The sequence below is a fragment of the Lutra lutra genome, chromosome 13 (assembly GCF_902655055.1).
Source record: "Lutra lutra chromosome 13, mLutLut1.2, whole genome shotgun sequence".
NCBI lineage: Eukaryota > Metazoa > Chordata > Mammalia > Carnivora > Mustelidae > Lutra > Lutra lutra.
In genome coordinates, this window is record NC_062290.1 from 16,408,700 (window position 1) to 16,428,923 (window position 20,224).

At 44.4% G+C, this 20,224-nt stretch overlaps 1 protein-coding gene across 2 annotated transcripts in view; it reads left to right on the top strand.

The window, feature by feature from the left end:
• Positions 1-143: 143 nt before the first annotated feature.
• OSTF1 (osteoclast stimulating factor 1) overlaps positions 144-20,224 on the top strand; it is a 54,506-nt gene continuing 34,425 nt past the window's right edge. The window contains exon 1 of one of the 2 annotated variants that reach the window (XM_047699593.1): positions 144-399. In XM_047699593.1, the coding sequence (XP_047555549.1) occupies positions 366-399 (34 nt within the window). In that variant the 5' untranslated portion in view covers positions 144-365. The remainder of the gene's footprint in view (positions 400-20,224) is intronic. The other variant, XM_047699594.1, reaches the window with a different exon arrangement.

Genomic DNA, 20,224 nt, shown 5'->3' on the forward strand with positions numbered 1-20,224 from the left:
GGCTGGTTCCGCCGGCGCCATAGCCGCCGCGCGCGCTGTAGTGCGCGCGCGCCGCCCGCGCTCCCGCCGCGCCGAAGCTGCCAGCCCGAGAGCCAATTAGCGCTCGGCGAGACGGCGGCCACTTCCTTGTCGCGGGGGCGCGCGCTCGGGAGGCTCGGGCGGCGGCGCGGCGGGGCGGGGCATCGCGCGGAGCGGCTCTGCCTGCGTCCGCTTGTCCGACGGCCAAGGGTGGGCGCAGATCCTTGAAGGCGCTCCGCTGCGAATCCGACAAAAAGAAACTTTGGGGTCCCCGGAGTGCCGGCTGGCGGGGCGTTCGGCCGGCTTTTCGTGCTTGGTCTTGAGGCTCAGCCGCTCCAGGAAGCGCGATGTCGAAGCCGCCACCCAAACCGGTCAAACCAGGTAAGGGAGGCGCTCGCCGGGTCCCCTGGCCGCCGTGGTGCCCTGCGCTTCCTCTGCCGCTTGGCAGGGCAGACCGCGCACGTACCCGGCCTGCAGCCTCGCTCTCGGGAACCGACCCGCCAGGATGGGTCGCTTTGTTGCGTTCGCTGCAAGAGGATAGCAAGAGGATTTCGAGGATTTTTTTTTTTAAATTTTATGTTTAAAGGGGAGTCGCCCTCGATATTGCAATATTGTCATTCGCTGCAACTTTCTAGTGGGTGGGATGGTTATGTCCCGTTGAAGCTTGACTGGAAGACGGGTATATTGATTCCCTTAAGGGGGAAAATTATATATATGCCTTGTAATGGTCTTTTGGCCACTTCCTCTTTTTTTTTTTTTTCGTGTGTGTGCAGTGTCAAGTTAGAGTTCTTGACCGGCCGGAGCGAACGGGAAGTGCGCTATTTGCAGTGTGGGGTGGGGGAGCGAGTCTCCTTTGGGACTTTCGAGAGGAGCCGCGGATGAAATTGCCCTCGGGATCTTGGGGAAAGCATTTGGAAAACTCTGTGCGCGAGATCTCGCGGCGAGAAAAATGTAGGCTGCGGCAGAGTAATCTCGGCTGTTGCGCTGTTGCTCTTCGGGAGTGTCCCTTTATCGTGCAGTCCAAGTCCTTTGCCTCCGCTTCCCCCAGTGAGTTTGCCCTGCGAAACTGGAGAGGGTGAGGTGACCAGTTCCTTCAAAGCGCTGGTCGTGGCCGATAGTCTGTGCATTTTTTATTCTATTCTTAGCATGTTTTCTGTGATAGGGAGACTCGAGAGTGACGTATTTCAATTCAATACTGTAACAAACTCGTGCATTCATTTGGTGAGTAATTTCGGGAAACGTAGGATGTGGAAGATAAATGGCTTTGATGCACTTTGGGGCGTTTCCTTATAATCTCCCCTAATTTAAGTATAGCACGAGCTGAAATGTATCCACTTAACATCAAACTTCGAAGTAACCTTGGTTGCAGGCACTACACCTTTCATGATTTTCTAGTTTTCTTTATCATCACACAGTGGCGGTTTCAAGTCATTTTATATGAAAATTAAGTACATACTCCTATACTTGACAGTCATTCACTGGGGACTGAAATTTTTTTGTTGGGCTGGGTGTGAAGGAAGTTGCCGGGACTTTGGCTTTGCGGTGAGCAGAGATGGGGTGTGGCTAGTATTGGGCTCCCTGCTTTTTTATAAGTGGAATCTGATGAGGGGTTTGCTTTTTAAGTGCATGTGTAGGAGGTGGCAGCTTTCTCAATTTGGATGTAAATCAGGACCTCAAGCACCCAACAAAGCAGAGTTGTTCTTTGCTGGCTAAACAAAGTACTCTATTTTAAAGAATGTCCCGAGAAGTTAGCTGTTCAAGAGGTTTTTCATCTCCAGACTTTAAGTGATGTCAGCGCTGCGGGAGGGGCACTAACTGTGGTGTGCAAGCGTGTCCATGACTTGTGCGTACACTGGTTTGGTTGAAGGATCGTACTGTTACCAGTTAGGGATACACACCCAGGAAACCATTTTCGCAGTTGGACCCCGCTGCTTTCTCCTTCTCTTCAGCAAATCAGAAAGCAAAGGGTCGAAAATGTCTCCTGTTTTAGAGATGGCCTTGACCCCATACTGATTTATAAATGAGATCCAAACTCAAGGTCACCATAGAAATCGGTTTGTTAGTTTACGAATTTACAATGAGAAATATTACTTTCGGTCCGACTCGAAACACTGGGTGGCCTGGCTTAATTGAAAACAAAACTGTCCTATTATAGTACTGGTCTACATTTACTGTGTGCCCGGCCCTGATGTAATCACTTTACATATATTAACTCATTTGCTCCTCACCACAACCCTATGAGGTCAGGACCATTATTGTTTCCATTGCACAGGTTGGGAAATTAAGGCACGGCACAGAAAGGTTAAGTCACTTGCCCAGAGTCAGCGGCCCAGTGGGGAGGAACAGGCAGGATTAGTAAGCACTCAAGTTGTCTGATTTAAGAATCTGCATTCCTGCTCCATGGTGGCTCAGTCGATAAGCATCTGCCTTTGGTTCAAATGATAATCCCAGCATCCTAAGATCTAGCCCCACACAGGCACCCAGTTGTGCCAGAAGCCTGCTTCTCCCTCTCCCACTCCCCACGCTTGTGTTCTCTCTCTCTCACTGTCTTCTCTGTTAAATAAATAAACAAAATCTTAAAAAAAAAAAAAAAGAATCTGCCTTCCTAGTCATAATGCTCTTCTGCCTTATATCACCATTCCTGCGTGAGGTCTTATGTAGTTTAGAACTAGTGAGTGGAAGTGGAAAGGAAAATGCCTCTCATCCTCAGTCAGATCTTGTGGTCACAGATGCACAGAAAGGGTTGGTAGCCGTGAGGAGAGTGAGCTTTACTTTCTTGTCCTGCAGGCAAGATGCATGGGTGAAAAGTGTCTGAAGCTGCTTGGAATTGGGAGTAGAAGGTTGTATTAAATTTTTGATTTCCTGGTTTGTTTATACTGAGCCTCATCCCAGATGAGAGTTAAGAAAGAAGGAAAGAAAAGAAGAAAAGAAAAGAAAGGGCCATATAGAGGGAAGAATAAAAGGGAACCAGAGAAAAGGTAAACTTACAGACGTGTGTCCTAAGGTCCACCAAGGTTTCTGAAGAGTGGCTATAGATTCGGCTCTTGGCTTCCTTCATAAAGGTAAAAAAATCAATAAGATTCCTACTCTTTGTAACGATAAAATGTGTTACTGTCTCAGAGAAGAGATATATTGATGGGACTGAGATCCAAAAGACTTCCCATGGGGCCTCTCAAAGTGTTGGAGCCGACTGCACATCTCTGTAAGAAACACAAGCGCGACGTCCTGGTGGTGGTCCCTCTAGCTTCCTGCAGGGCAAGACCTGGGCAGAACAGCATGGTTCAGTTCCACAGGCTGTGCCAAAGGGAGGGGAGCTAGGGGAGGGAGGACAAAGGACTTAATGGAAGATTTCAGTAGCAAGGGACATTAAACTATGATGAAGAGTAGTATATCTATTGGGATGATTGGCATATATCCCATAAAGAGACTGTTTTCTTTAGTACCTTCCTAAGGTTATACCAGACTTTGGGTTTGTAGCCACATCCAAAATTCATTTGCTAAACATTTCTTGATATATGCAGCTAATGTTTTGGGCCTTGTGCTAGACATTGGGGTTCCTGGGAACAATAAAATAAGGTCTCGTCCATGAAAATATCGAGTCTGATGGGGAGATTTAGGTATCTATAGATAATAACTTAAGTTGACCCCTATCCGTAATTGGATGGCTGATCTTTTACCTGTTTTGTTAGGAAAAAATCTCGTCATTAAAAATAAAAGTAATATGTTTTTCTTCTTTCTTTTTTTCTTCAAACCTTGTAATATATTTTTTATGGGAAAGTTAGAAAATACATATAGAAAAATGTATGAAAATATAAATATTATCCCTACCTATCTAGTGATAATCACTGCTTTCTCTCAGGTGTTATTTTTCTTCGTCAAATTTTCATTAAAAAAAGAAAATACAATTATTTTCAGAATGGAGTCTCAGTTTCAATTTTCAAGTGTTTTACTGTTGATTGGCTTGTTTCCTGTAGTGGGTATACTGTTGCTGAAGCTCTGCTTGAAAAATCAATTTTCATGTTTTTGACCTTTCCTTGCCTACTGATGTCTTTTTTTTTTTTTTTTTTAAGATTTTATTCATTTATTTGAGAGAGAGAGAGAGAGTGCAAGAGAGCGAGAAAGTGAGAGAGCATGAGCGGGGAAGAGGGAGAAGTAACCACCCCATCGAGCAGGGAGCCCGATGTGGGGCTTCATCCCAGGACCCTGGACCATGACCCAAGCCTAAGTAACCCACTGAGTCACCCAGGCGCCCCTCCTACTGAGGTCTTTCTGTAGGGTCACTTTTGGCCACTCAAGATCTGTCATTGAAACTCTCCCCTCTCATTGTTAGGTGTGCCACCAAGGTGCTTAGCCTGCTAAAAAGTGTCATGTTTCATGGTCTTCAGCTCATTCTTCATGGGACCCTCCTCCTTCTTCGGGACCAATGTGGCCTCTCAGGATTATACATCAAGCACTTTGGTTCTTGTCGGCCACCCTCTCAGGCCTTGCAGTTCAATTAGGGTGAACCCGCAGTGCATGGTAGAGTGTAGATGGCACCTTGTGTTCTCACAAAAACTCTTCTTTTTAAAGATTTATTTATTTATTTATTTGAGAGTGAGACAGTGAGAGAGAGCACGAGCAAGGAGAAGGTCAGAGAGAGAAGCAGACTCCCCGTGGAGCTGGGAGCCTGATGCGGGATTCGATCCCGGGACTCAGGATCATGACCTGAGCCGAAGGCAGTTGTCCAACCAACTGAGCCACCCAGGTGTCCCAAAACTCTTCTTTTTAAAAGAGACTTTATTCTGAGACTGTATCCTATAAAAATGGCCAAAGGATATTGAGTGAGATTTGGACTAGAATCATCTCGTTCTAAGTCAGTTTGATAACCCTCCACTGTAGTTGGAAGCCAGAGGTCTGACCTTGACCAGTTCTTTCAAATGGCTTATTGATTTTGGTGGTGGAAGTAAAGCATCATAAATATTTTATGTGTCTTAGGAAAATAAATTCATGGGACTTTGAAGAAGCAAACGCCAGTATTTTGGGTTCTTTTGTATTTACAGTAAAAATATCGTAAACTTCAAAGATGTCACCCATATGCTGCTTATATAACATTTTTGAGAGGAAAAAAAGGCTTCCTCTAAAATGATCTGAGCTTTTGTGTATTTTTTTCCGCTCTGAATAAATGAATTAGTCAAAGGCGAGAGTATGGGATTGGCTGGAAATATATATATGGGTAGTGTCCTTCTTAAACTTCATGCTCCACGGATGCCTGGTGGCATCAAGGTTCAGGAAGCATTTTGGAAATTCCAGAATGATGGTGATGATTATAATGGTAATACTTAACATTTATTTGGCCCTGAGTGTCAGGTACTGTGCAAAGTGCTTGATATGCTCCATCTCATTTAATTATTCTAACTTCCCTATGAGGTGGGTCCTAATATCCCCATTTTTATGGGTGAAGTAGGACTTAGTGAGGTTAAGTAAACCACTTAAGGTCTCAGAGCTAGGAAGTGGTTGGTTTGACCTGGGAATGGAGCACAAACTTTAAATGGAAGCTGTGCTTTTTGGGCAGAGAGGTCTATGAAGACTCCATTAGATTGGACCGCCTTTCGTTGGGGGCAGTCACCTTCATTAACTTATGTGATTATATTATTTGCAATTTTGTTGTTTAACTCCCCTCTTTCAGTGCATCTGTATTAGGCTATTAGACACTTTTTGAGAGTAGAATAACCTTTTGTTTTCTTGTAACTTTGCAGCAACTAAACTTTTTTGTTCATGGCAAATAAATCCAAAGTTTTGATATATAACAAAGTTTTTGTCTGGAAGAAGGTGGGGTAGGCCATGGTTGGGTACCTCTTAAAGCTTCACTATAAAGCAGTAAAGGCTGCAGGCAGTATCCATCAGCACTAGTTCTGGAAATAGTGGGGTCCCCTCCCTCTTATGTTTCAACATTTGCACAGCTTGACTCCAGTGTGACTAGTGCCATGAGCTTTTCTGACATACTTGTGTAAGGGAGGGAAAAAAACCTTTCCTCTCTACCCTCTTATGTTCTGTTTCTGGGTCCTGCAAATTAAGCTGACACAAAATCAGATTAACAGGAAGAAAAGGCATACAAGTTTAGTTGATGTTTTCAGTTTTACCTGCACAGGGGCTGTGCAGAAAAGAGGTGAAAATCCAAAGAAGGGGTAGATTTGGAAGCTTATTGGCCATTTTAACAAAGGGAGATACATTGTGGAGAAGTGACGAAAGGAAAGAGGGGTTTTGTTTTCTAGAGGCAGTAAATTGTGGGAAGGTAAATATATGGGGAAAACTAGTGGAAGCTAAGGGTTATTTTAGTAAGGTTTCTTTATGCAGCCACATTTAGATGTCATCTCCATCTGATAGTAAGAGTTGTTCTCTTGTATGGAGCAGAACTCCTTCACAAGGGGAATTTATGCCCTGCTTTTAGGCAAGTGAGGGGAAGGTAGAGAGTTCTTCTGTGTCGGCTTTTTCTCAGTAGAGGTCAGTTCGGGTCAGAATAATTCTTACACCAAGTGGCATACTGACAGTGGCATATTCTGATCCCCATTTACTTCATACCTCATGTCCAGTGAAAACCATTAACCATTGCCAAAGTAGTACTCAGTTGCTTAATGCTCAGGGGAAGACAAAATACATGAGAGAAAGAGAAAGAGAGAGGCAGAGGGAAAGCAGGAGAGGGATGCAGAAGCAACTTTCAGTGGACTGATGTGAGCTGTCACATCAAGATTTTCTTATCACTTTGGGTTGCCTGGGTGGCTCAGTCGGTTAAGTGTCTGCCTTTGGCTCAGGTTTGGGATGGAGCCCCATATCAGACTCCCTGCTCAGGGGAGAGCCTGTTTCTCCCTCTCCCTCTGGTGCTCCCCCTGCTTGTGTGCTTGTGTGCACTTGCTCTCTCTGACAAATAAATAAAATCTTAAAAAAAAAAGATTTTCTGTCAATTTGTCAATACTTTAAAAAAGCTGGGCACGTGGGTGCCTTAGTCGGGTAAAAATCAGCCTTTGGCTCAGGTCATGATCCCACGGTGCTGGGATCGAGCCCCTTGTCAGGCTCCCAGCTCAGCAGAGTCTGCTTCTCCCTCCTCCCCTCTGCCTGCTTATGCTCTCTCTCTCTCTCTGCCTTGCAAAAATAAAGTCTTAAAAAAAAAACAAAAAACTTCAAAAAAGCTTTAAAAAAAAAACTTCAAAAAAAAAAAAGCCCCGTTCCCCCCCCCCCCCCCAAAAAAAAAGAGATACTCAAGTATATTAAAGGAGTTTGGGGACAACATTGTAGATAACAGCACAGAGAGAGCTCCCCGTGTGCTTTTGAACAAGGCTTAACAGTGCATTGCGTCTGTTTAATTAGATCCTCATTGATGCACATCTAGATTATTTCCCTGTTTAGTTAGTTACAACAGCCTTGTTCCTTACTAGGGTGGGAGTAAATCCCTGAGGGACGGTCCTGGCAGTGGATTGTTGTACCAGAGTGTATGGGCAATGTCGTTTTCTTTCTTCTTTCTCCTTCCCTCCTTTTTTTTTTTTTTTAAGATTTTATTTATTTATTTGACAGATAGGGATCACAAGTAGGCAGAGAGGCAGGCAGAGAGAGGGGGGAAAGCAGGCTCCTGGCTGAGTAGGGAGCCGGATGCAGGGCTCGATCCCAGGACCCTGAGATCATGACCTGAGCCGAAGGCAGAGGCTTTAACCCACTGAGCCACTAGGTGCCCCGCAATGTCGTTTTCATAGACATTTCCAAAATGCTCTCCAAAGAGGATTTTACCACTAGACCTCCCTACCAAAAACGTGTGAGCATGCCTTAAACAGAAACTTCATGATGCATGGGCTAGGAGATGGGAAATCGAGAGGCTGGGCAGGCCAAGGCAGAGAGTTTGAGGAAGTTGGGAGGGTGTCATCTAAGAGGGGAAATTTAAGCAGAATCTGGAATGCTGTGTCGGAGTTTTGTAGGCAGAAGAGGGGAGACCATCATTGAACTCAGGCAAAATGAGATCACTTGGGGCAAAATGATTATCACTTGATGTCCTCTTCTCTTCATTTGCTTGACTGCATAGGGCTTGGCTTCTCTCAGAGAAGCCAGGGAGACAGGGTGGACACACGTGGAAGCTGTGACCTGGAGAAATTTGTTCTGAATTAAAGAGAGAGCCATTTGCCTTGTGCTAACAGTTTGTGGAAAACCGTACTTTCCACGCAGAAAGCGAGACTTGGAGTGCCGGCCCGTGGGTCCTCTGTGTTCGCATGGGCGTATCCGTTTGTCAGGACGTCAACAATAGCTGTGGTGTTTAGGGGGAAGCCATGTGTTAGGGTCACAGCTCAAAGTCACTTCAGTCACTGGTGGGACTGCTGTGGCCACTTCCTCCTAATGGATTCTCCCTTGTTGTTTCCCACTTTATGTTTGGGTGGTTGTCGAGTTTTTAGTGAGTCACAGGGCAAATTCCTCAACTTGCTCTTAGGGTCCGAGTTGGGGGGAGAGTTTTTGTATTTGATTTTGGTTGGCATGGGATTTTAAAACTCATTAGCATCCCTTAGAATTTGATAAACTACTCTGATTTCATATTCTTGGGGCCAAAGAATGCCCTGAACAGGAGTCCTTTCCTAGTCTCTTGCTCCTGATTTCCAGGGAGCCTGAGGTGATCTGAATTTAAATTAAGAAAGGCCTCAGAGACTAGCTGGTTTACTCTCCCGCTGGAGGGTCTGTCTCGGGCCCCTTACAAGGATCTGCAGGCAACCTTGAAGTCTTTCTGGCATCCCTGCACTCCAGGGGTTTTGCTTGATTCTGGGAAACTTGGAGATTCTATTAAGGGAATCCTTCATCAAGGCGGAGAGACTTAAATCAACTCACTTGCATGAGACAAGGAAATGGCTTCCTCCTGGAGAGTATTCTGGGGTGGCTCTGTCTTCTAGAAACCTCTTGACCCAATCCATTAAGTGCAGGGACCTGCCTCCAAGTCCTAGGTCTCTGAGTGTGCTAGGGGCAGCCAGGCTGAGCAAAGTCCCTTTCGCCTTTTGCCACAGTTGGCAGGTATCTCAGACTCCAGATTTGGAAGGTTCCAGAGAGTCTTAGATTTCCTTGCTTGAAAACACCAGAGTCTGAAGATGTTCTCCAAAATGTTGCTTACGCAGGTTTACAGGATTCTACGGCTGCATTTGGGCCTCTTGTTTTGATGAGTCAGTGTGAGTTTGTCGATCGTAACCCAGGGAACAGAAGGTATTCTTGCTGGGGTTTTTTTTTTTTTTTTTTTGTTAAGGAAGCTGTCTGTGGAGCATTGCAACAGAAACCTGTCTCTCCAGAGATCATCTCTGAATGGTGTGTCAGCTCGACATTGTTCTCAACCTAATTTTTCTGTTAGGGAATAATAATAATAATAATAATAATAATAGGGAATAATAATAATAATAAGACGATGATGATGATGATGACGTTAGGATTTCTCCGCACTCAGGTTCTTCATTAGAGTCACCCAAGCAGCTGCCCTCTGGGACCTGGGCCTCTGAGAAATGGGAGTCACTGCTTAGGGTGACCGCCTACTTTGTCTTTCAGGAAGCCTGTCCCCTCGACAGGGCTGCCTCTTGTCCTTGCCCAATGCCTTCCTACTCTCGAGGACCAGTTCTGTACCTAAGTACTAGGGCTCGGAAGGGTGCCCAGCACTTGACCCTGGCTTGGTAGGAGCTCTATTCTCCACAGTGGGCTCCTGCCCATTTTCTGATTTTTGCTCGGTACCAGGTCTCTCCTGGGTCTTGACATCTGGCCTAGCAGTCTCGGTGTTTAGCAGCACTGGGAAATCTGCTCCTTAGTCTCTCCTGAGTCCTGGTCATTGGCTGCTTTTTCCCTTCTTGGATACGTGCTCCCTGTCACATGGACCTTTGGCCAACACACGTGAGCCTTTCTGATGTACTGGGACCGAAAGACTAGTATGGGCCTTGTGTCTACTGTTTTGTTTTGTTTTTTAATTTTATTTATTTGAGAGAGGGAAAGAGAGTGAGAGCATGAGCAGGGGGAGGGGCAGAGGCAGAGCAAGAGAATCTCAAGTAGACTCCGCACTGAATGCTGAGCCTGTTGTGGGGCTCCATCCCCCAACCCCAGGATCGTGATCCATGCGATCGGGACCTGAGCTAAAATCAGGAGTCAGATGGTTATCTGGCTGAGCCACCCAGGTGCCCCACCTGCTCTGATTTCACTTAGACTCTAGCTACAAAGGGCAGGGGAGTTTGTTTTTGTCTGTTGTTTCTGCTTTTTTCCTCAGTTGCCTGGAGGAAGATTACCTTGGGTGGCCTTGCATGAAGTGTGTCGCATGAGATTCCAGTTGGGACAATTGCAAAAAAAAAAAAATGTGTGTGTCTGTGTAATTCATGAACGGCTATTGGGACGTTGAGGACTTTTATTTTTTTTTATTTTTATTTTTTTTTTTAAAGATTTATTTATTTGTCAGAGAGAGAGAGGGAGAGAGAGCAAGCACAGGCAGACAGAATGGCAGGCAGAGGCAGAGGGAGAAGCAGGCTCCCTGATGAGCAAGGAGCCCGATGTGGGACTCGATCCCAGGACGCTGGGATCATGACCTGAGCCGAAGGCAGCTGCATAACCAACTGAGCCACCCAGGCGTCCCCGTTGAGGACTTTTAATGATTGGAAAACATGTAAAGTTAACTATAACTCAGTAACATCAAGCCTGTAGATTTGAGCTCTAAGAATATATATATTCTGCTAGTTTTTTGAAATTAAGTCTCTGCAAAATACTGTTTTCCCATCTTTTTCCTGTCCGTTTTGGAGGTGACTGTTTTAAGCCATGGATTCAAGTTCAGAGCTTGCTTGGTAGAAAGTCTCAGGAAGGTTTCAGAGCTTCTCTTAGCCCACCCATCACTTTGTAAGTTATGTAGGGCTCACACAGAAACCAGAAGCCTTTTAAAAAAAAAAATTGAGAGAGAGAGATTGAGGACGAGTTTACAGTGCATGAGTGAGAGGGAGAGAGGGAGAGGGAGAGACAATCCCAGGCAGCCTCCGTGCTCAGCACGGAGCCCCAAGTGGGGTTTGATCTCCCAACCCAGAGCTGCAGCCAAGATTCGGATGCTTAACCAACTGTGCCACCCAGGTGCCACTCTTTTTTTTTTTTTTTTTAAAGGAAACAACATTTATATACTCATAGGGTTATAATGACAAATTTAAGAATGTAGCATTGTGTTGATGGGAATAAATATTGCTATAATTTTAGAACTCAAAAAGAATTCTGTTCATAATTAAAAACCAAATGTTCATTTTCTGCCAAATGTCTTAAGACCATAGGCAAAGAATTGCAATTTGTTAGAACAGATGATGAGCAAAGACCCTTACTCCTGCAGCTGGACAGTGGGAACTGAAGGAGAGCAAATTCCTAGTAATTATTAGGAAAGCCTTAAGTTTACACAGCCGCTGCATATTGGTGGGAAGCTACTGTCCCTGAGAGCACTGAGTTTTCCTCTTCTCTCCCTGGGGGCAGAAGTGATTTTCACTGTCATCCCATCCACATTGTAAACAGCAAAAATTTCTTCAGGCTCAAGGATTTGGGAGGGGGCTGAGGTATTCCTAGACATTTTAGGGAAAATTCCAGTGTCTCAGTCCCCTGCTTTCCCCCCACCGAGGACCCCACATTCAGAGAATGATAAATGATCTTCTGGACATCCGTTAATGAAGAGTTAACAACACACACAAGTTCCGGGAGCTCCATTGCAGCCCCGGGAATGGGTGTGGAAGGTGCTGTGGGTCTGTCTTAGAGCTGCTGAGGTTAGTTGTTGAATGTGAATGTATGACCCTGGGGAGTGCCATCATGGCTCCTGCCCAGAGGTTAGGGAGATTTTCATAAGAATGGTCCTGTAATTACCCTATTTTAATTACAACCCCAGAAAGCCACAGCTTTTCATTTGTCCTGCCTTGCTGCTCTTCAGGGGAAATCCAAGTCATTCTCTCACACCCTTCTTCCTCCTCCCCAGGTCTAATTCTGGTTTGGGAAAATACCTGAGCATTTGTTTGGGTTTAACATTCTCCCCTGGCCTTTTCTGGAGTTACTTGGACTCTTTGGGTCTTCCCAGACCTCCAGACCTCTAGACCTCTGTCTCGCCCCTCCCTCCCATAAACAGTCTGGACTTTGGGGACCCAGGCAAGTTGGGAGGAAGAATGGGTCAGTCACCTGGGTCATCCCCCTGCCTGGGCCACACCTTCCGCAAGGTGCCACATGCGTGGGGCCCTGGGATGGTGGTGGGTGGAGCTTCCACCAGCGTGTCCTGGCCAGCGTGTCCAGGGCCACCAAGTGAGGCTCAGCACTTTCACAGTCCATCGGAATGCAGCCCTCAGGAACACTTAGTGAACCTTGTGAAGGGGCACCCTTGTGTGTCTTGAGACAGGCTGAAATTAGGGAAATAGTTTCCAATTTATTTATTTATTTATTTTTTAAGATTTTATTTATTTATTTGACAGAGAGAGATCACAAGTAGGCAGAGAGGCAGGCAGAGAGAGAGGAAGGGAAGCAGGCTTCCCGCTGAGCAGCAAGCCCGACGCGGGACTCGATCCCAGGACTCTGGGATCATGACCCGAGCCAAAGGCAGCGGCTTAACCCACTGAGCCACCCAGGTGCCCCAATAGTTTCCAATTTAAAGGCTGTTGTCCTAGTAAGTAGCTGATGAAGAAGTAACTATCATAGACCTCTTGTTGGTTTCCTATCGACGTCCTCTCTAGACCCACTCCCTAGTTTGGGTTCTGTTGTAATTTGGGATTTTTTTTTTTTAAGATTTTATATATTTATTTGAGAGAGAGAATGAGAGAGCTCGAGATGGGGGAGGGTCAGAGGGAGAAGCAGACTCCCTGTGGAGCAGGGAGCCGGATGCTGGACTCTATCCTGGGATTCCCGGATCATGACCTGAACTGAAGGCAGTTGCTTAACCAACTGAGCCACCCAGGCGCCCGGGACATGGGTTTTGGCAGTTTCTTGTATATGCTGCAGAAAATTTGAATCCTTTCATTTCCTGAATGAGAGGAGCTCAGTTTCAAGGTTATTGCTTATTCATTGCTCTCTACTTAGTTTTTCCTGCTGTGTTTGATAATATTTCTCATTCATCCAGAGTTTGTATTAGTATACGAGAGCCTTTGTATTGAGTGGAATTAGAAAAATGCTCTCAGCTACAGCTCTGGCCCCTGTGTGTCTGTCAGGTAAACTTCAAGTAAGCACCTTGTTTAAGCTTGGGTCTATGTCTCTAGAGAGTTTCTCTCTTTTTTTTTTTTCTTAGAGTATATTTCTTTGTCCCTATATCAGGTTTGTTTTTTTTTTTTAAGATTTTATTTATTTATTTGACAGATAGAGATCACAAAGTAGGCAGAGAGGCAGGCAGAGAGAGAGGCTGGCAGAGAGAGAGGAGGAAGCAGTCTCCCTGCTGAGCAGGGAGCCCGATGTGGGGCTCGATCCCAGGACCCTGGGATCATGACCTGAGCCAAAGGCAGAGGCTTAACCCACTGAGCCACCCAGGCGCCCCCCCATATCAGGTTTTTTTTTTTTTTTTTAAAGATTTTATTTATTTATTTGACAGAGAGATCACAAGCAGGCAGAGAGGCAGGCAGAGAGAGAGGAGGAAGCAGGCTCCCCGCTGAGCAGAGAGCCTGATGCGGGGCTCGATCCCAGGACTCTGAGATCATGACCTGAACCGAAGGCAGCGGCTTAATCCACTGAGCCACCCAGGCGCCCCCGTATCAGGTTTTAAAGGGATTCTGTTTTAAATAAAGGAGACATTTTTATCATCCTGTTGTCTTCCTGGCATGAGTCTTTATTAGAGGGCTAAGACCAAGGCCATTTTTTTTTAGCAGCTTTTTATTTCCTAAATACAACCGTAATTTTCCAATGAATTGGGCATTCATGAAGTCTGAAGTTTAAGCTTGTCCATTTATTATTTGCTCAAATTAAAAAAATTCTCTTGAATTAAAAATAATTTCCAAGGCCATTTTTAGTATTTTGTATTCAGAGAGTGTTTCATTATTGCCATGAGTACCAGATACCTAAATCTGAATAAATTCCCATTTGGTCTCTGGACAGTGGTTATACACATAAATTAAATGTTCTGGCCTGCTGTTTTTTTTCAGACTGTGAGTGGTGACCCAGTGGTAGGTCATGAAGTCAGTATAGTTTGTCACGACTAGCATCTTTTTTTTTTTTTAAGGATTTATTTATTTTGGAGAAAGAGAGCGAGCACACAAATGAGCACAGGGGGTAGGGACAGAGGAGAAGAAGAGAATCAAAGGCAGACTCTCAGCAGAACAGAGTTCTTCGAGGGGACTCACTCTCACAACCCTGAGATCATGACCTAGACCTGAGCAAATTCCAAGAGTCACATACTTACTTAATTGACTGAACCATCCAGGCACCCCTGTCATGACTAGCATCTCAATAAAAAAAGAAGGAAAGAGAATAGAGCAAGAATAGAAAATTTCAGAGGGGATCATTTAAAGTAAGGATAAGCATTTTTTTGTGAAACAGTGTTTCATTGTGTGTGTGTTTCCTAAGCCCTGATGTAAAATATATTTCTTAATGTGGGTCTCAGAAATGTCTGAGAAACCTGTGCCCTGTCTGTGCTCATGTCCCTAGTCAGCGTTTCTCCTGCCCGGCCTCAGGCACGTGTTTCCTCCACGCTTGTCCTGGTCTCCAGCCCTCTGGGCCTGTATTCTGGGTCTGCCCTTCCCCTCTTTCATTGGCAACTCCTCTTATCCTGCCAAAAACAAAGTGGATGCCGCCTCTGGTACAGCCTGCACTGACCTACGAGTCTCCCCACAGTCGGCATGACGTACTCTTCCCTCCACCTGAATTCTCACCCCTCTAAGCACAGTTGGCAATGTGGTTGCTAGTCTCCCCAGCGATTGTGTGTGTGTGTGTGTGTGTGTGGTGAGATCAAGGAGACAAAGAGGACTCATAATAAAAAAAATACCCTGCTAGGGCACCTGGGTGGCTCAGTCAGGTAAGCCTCTGACTCTTGGTTTTGGCTCATGATCTCAGGGTTCGGAGATCAAGCCCTGCATCTCGCCGGTATTCAGCATGGAATCTGTTTGAGTTCTCTCCTTTGCCTCCCCTCCCCAAACACATATGCTCTCTCAAATAAATAATATCTAAAATATAAAAAAATACCCTGTGGCTAGAGTTCAAGTAACCTATAACTTACATTTCAATAGGGAATTAAAAGAAAACATGTTTTCCTGATAATATATGGAATTCTTAATCTTTATGGACAACTGAGAAAATTAAGAAAATAAACGTGACTCATAGTAGTATCACCCAAAGTAATTGTTAGCATTTTGATATTTTCTTCAACTGTTTCTTCCATGCGTATCTTCGTTTTGCACAGGTAATCATAAATGTAATATTACTACCAGCCTTTTTTATGTAACACTAAAGCATAATCACATCCCCAAAAAGCTGATTTTTTTTTTTTGGAGAGAGAAGGGGTGTGTGTGTGGGGGGGAGGGGGGAAGGCGAGAAAGATTCTAAAGCAAACTCCCCAAGAGCCCCCCCCTCCCGAAAAGCCGATTTTTCAAGGTCACAATAAACCTTTTTAAATTACTATTGTTGGACCTCGATTCCAACATATGTACACCTTTATTTACATGTTCTGTTTTTTCTATAATTCTGTATTCATAGGTGCTGAATGTGGGCTGAATGTGTGCCCCCAAAGTTCCTGTGTCAAAGCCCTATCCCCCAGTGTGATGGTATCTGGAGACAGGACTCAGGAAGCATTAGGTTTAGAGGAGGCCATGAAGGTGGGGCCCACGTGGCGGGGTTAGTGGTTTTGTAAGAGAGACTCTCTCTGTGTGTCCTTGCACACAGGAAGGGCCGTGTGAGCACACGGTGGGCAAGCAGCCGTCTGCGTGCCAGGAAGAGGGTTCTCACCAGAAACCAAATTGGGTAATATCTTGATGTTGGACTTCTCAACCTCCAGAATGGTGAGAAATTAATGTCATGGTGTTCAGACCACCCATTCTGTGACGTTTTGTTAACGGTGGCTTGAGCAGATTAAAGACAGTAGCTGTACGGTTCAAAAATGACAATTTTAAACTCATACTGAATCCTTAAATTGTCCATAAGAGGTATAAATAATATTACATACCATGCTTTGTTGGCTTAACAAAAGCATGAAGATTTCTTGGCTGGGGTGTTGTAAATGTTAAATTCTCAGATCTAGAGGAATGGGATTTGGGTAAATGACTGCCTTGATAGTGGGGATAAAGACGCAAGGAATAGCCCCCCCAGATTAGCTAAAGATTTGTAGCAGTTTGTAATAGCTAACACTTGTAGGCACAGAAAGTGCCTCAGGAACAGCACTCAGTGCTTTATGTACATTGATTTGTCTCGCTGAATCCCAGCGTCTGGGCATCGAAAGTTCAGATCTCTGAGCCACATCCAGAGTTCAGAGCATGAGCTCTGAGTCAGACGACCTGGGTTTACACCCATCTCTGCCCCCCTTTTTAGCTGTGTAGACCTGGAGTAGCTACTTCGCTTCTCTAACCTCAGTTTTCTCATTTGTAAAATGGGCTAATAAATACATAAAATATTTTCGGCCCAGGATTACTTTGAGGATCAAATGAGTTGTGGCAAGTCAGCACTTTGTATGGTGCCTGGCACATGGTAGGTGTCCCATAAATATGAGTGAGTTCATATGGGTAATACCATTTTGGATGAAAGATTTTAGTGTCAGAGGATCTTCTGTTTCAACCTTGGGTGTGTAGATGACCAGTCATTTTACATAGGATGGGGCTGAGAACCACACTGCTTGTGGTCTGTGAGAGACCGATTTGAGCCCTTCATGCTGTGATGCTCCTGTGGTCTGACTTGTTACCAACAGGAAAAGGGACCAGAGGAGAGGGGGACGCAGACTTTCTTCGGTAAAGGTCCAGTTGGGAAATATTCTAGGCTTTGTGGGTCACAGATGGTTTCTGTTGCAACGATTCAACTCTGTCATTGCAGAGCGAGAGCAGCCATAGATGGTGTGCAAATACGGGCCCTGTTCCAATAAAACTTTATTTACGGACACTGCAATTTACATTTCAGATAATTTTCATGTGTCTTGAAATAGTAATATTCTTTGACCCTCCCACTTGCCCCCAACCATTAAAAAATGCAAAACCGTCTTAGTTCCTGGGTCACAGAGTAACCAATTGTTGGCTGTCATGGGTCGGCCCTCGGGTTCATCTTGCTTTTGCAAGAAAGTGGCGTGACCTGTGTTGCCTTTTTTAGTTAAATTCCAAGGATTGAAATAAAGATTTTTCTAACATTCTTTCCCGTGGGTCTCCTCAGAGTGACTTTGGAAGCAGTTTGTCTGGGAGTAAAAGGGACTTACAGGCCACTGCTCCCTCTCTAATGTTTAGCCAGTCAAAACGTACAGAGTTGACAATGAGCGCGTCATTTGAAATTTTGCTCTTTGGGACATTTATGTTAGACCACGAGAAGAAATAAAAATAACCAGCAGTTATGGCTCCTGAAGACATAAAAGTCACCGCATTTGCTGAAAGGCACTGAAAAAGTATAAGCAAAGGAAAAAATGGACAAGAAAGGCACAGTGTTAATAAACAGAACCCTCTTGTCTGAAAACACACTGGCTACTGTTTTTAATGAGCGTGCCATTCCTGCAGCTGAAATCAAGACACGTTTCAAATTCTTCAGGGTTTGTGTTTTTTTTTTTTTTTGTGGTTTTTTTGGGGGGGAGGTTGGATGAGGGGAGGCAGCAGGGAAGAGGTGGTGGTATTGGTGTAAGGAGGGATGGAAATATTATGTTCATATTCTTTTTTATTATATCTTTTAAGGTATATATGCAAATGGGATTCATTGGATTTGATTTTATTACTCCAAGAATAGAAGTATGAGGGAAGAGACTTACCCTTTACATTGGAAACTCTTAGGCATTGCTGTTCTCACAAGATGGTTGTCTCTGCAAGGCTGATAGCCTCTGGGTTTTTTCTTAAAGAGCAGTGTACTTTTGTGGAATGACATGAATAGAGATGTTCACCCAGAAGCCTGTTCTGAGTTAACTACCTCCTTTATGGGTATTGGAATCCACAAAGCCCAGGGGAACCCGTGTTGGCCCAACAGAGCACAGCTGTTTCCTCTTACCTCGCAGTCGAAATGATGGCCTTGACTCTTGGATGTTATCACATTGTTTTGTTTTTGAGCAGAAAACATCCTGTTTCATCATGCATGTTTAATAGAATCATTTAAATATGTCTAGTAGAAATAGCAATATTTTTATTTGCCCTGATAATATTCGAAGGGGGTGACGGGTGTTTCATACCCATGGGGTATAAATCAAGAAGCGATAGTCCTTTCTCTTCGACAAATACGAGAACTCTGTGTATGTGGTAAATTGTACCTTTCTCTTGGACAAACGGAAGAACTCTGTGCATGTGGTAAATTCTTATTTTTCTAGGATGTTCCCTTGTTCAAATAATTCTCTTCCTCTCCTTTCCTTCTTTCTTTTTTTAAGATTTTATTTATTTATTTGACAAGGATTACAAGTAGAGGCAGGCAGAGAGAGAGAGAGGAAGCAGGCTCCCTGCTGAACACACACACAACCCTGAAGTTCATGTTAGCCTCAAATTTCTTGTAAATCTGCCAGTCAGCTTCGGCTAACTGGTCAAATGGTGGAAAGCCTCACTTCAGGGTTGGTTCTGGTACACCTAGACTTGAACAAGGATTGTAGATTGCACAGGTAACTAACTCTCCTGTCTAACCATGTAAGTAAGGCAAATAGGGCATGCCGTTTGGATTTGTTACCGTAATATTTGCTTTGAAAAGCAGGTAGATATTCTAAATGTAACTGTGGCGGTGTCCCGTTTTATGTTCTGTGTATGGAAGTTCAGTCAACCGAGAGTATCAATGTCTGATTTTTATTGGAGAGTAAATATTGCAAACATTGACGATGGTGAGGCACTGAATTCTAGGAGTCTGAAAATGATGCTATAAATATTAAAAAGTACAGGTGTAGATTGAGAATTAGCCTTAAGAGAGGACAGTTGCTAATAATTTTGGGGAAACCATTGTCTCCTTTGTGGGATAGGCTTCAGTGAAATTGCACCATCAGCATTAAGCAAGTCTTCAGGCCCAGAAGGTGAAGAGGAGGGACGTCTTGACCTTACTGTTTCTGTCAGGGAGGAAGGAAGGCTTGCCAACTCTCTGGCAGAATCCTCCCAGGCAACAGCTATGCTGGCACCCGAAGATCTTGCTTTTACACAGACCTAATTTTTAAAGCACTAACTCAGTTTTGCAGGAGTCTCATCAGGCCGCAGTTGGTCATGCTGAGGAATTACGGCTCCTGCCCTTTTATGTCAAACGTTTAAAATGGGTCTGCCAGAATTTTTAATAATAAAATTGTGATCGTAATGAATTTTTTCAACAACATTTCAGAATTCTTCTTGTTTCCCAGAAGTCCCTTTTGTAAAGCAGTCTCTGGCTTTGGCAAATACGGATTTTCATATTTTGGCCATTTGGCAGTATGCCAAAAGGTATATATGGTAAGATTGCTAGAATAAACATGAATCTCTCCATCCATCTGTCCAGTCCCCCACGAAAGAATCTCACAAAACCATAATTATTTCTGTCATGTGGACTGTACCATGGTCATTTCTGTTCTATTTAATATTTTTGAAAGCCACTAAATGAGTTTCTTGATGTGCAGTTAAAAAAACGTGGAGACTCCCTGTCCTTGGTGGTGGGGGGTGGGTGACACCATCCTGGAGGGGTCATTTTTGTACGTAGTATTTTATCCACAAAGGATGAGACTAGGGTTTCCTCGTTAAGTTCCTCTCCCAGAAATGTAATTTAAGATGTCAAAGGCATGTGAGGACTTCCAAACAAAGGAATGAATGTCACTGCCAAAGAATTTTCTCCAGTGGTCGTACCAGTTTAGACACCCACTCAGACAGTATGTCTGAGAATTCTGGTTGTTCTGTATCCTTCTGAACACTTAGCGTTGCCAGTATTTTTCATTTTAGCTGTCATAGTGGGTATGTAGTGGTTGTTGTGGCCATTTTATCTTTTATTTAATTTTTTTTTTTTAAAGATTTTATTTATTTATTTGAGAGAGAGACAGTGAGAGAGAGCATGAGCTAGGAGAAGGTCAGAGAGAGAAGCAGACTCCCCGTGGAGCTGGGAGCCCGATGCGGGACTCGATCCCGGGACTCCAGGATCATGACCTGAGCCGAAGGCAGTCGTCCAACCAACTGAG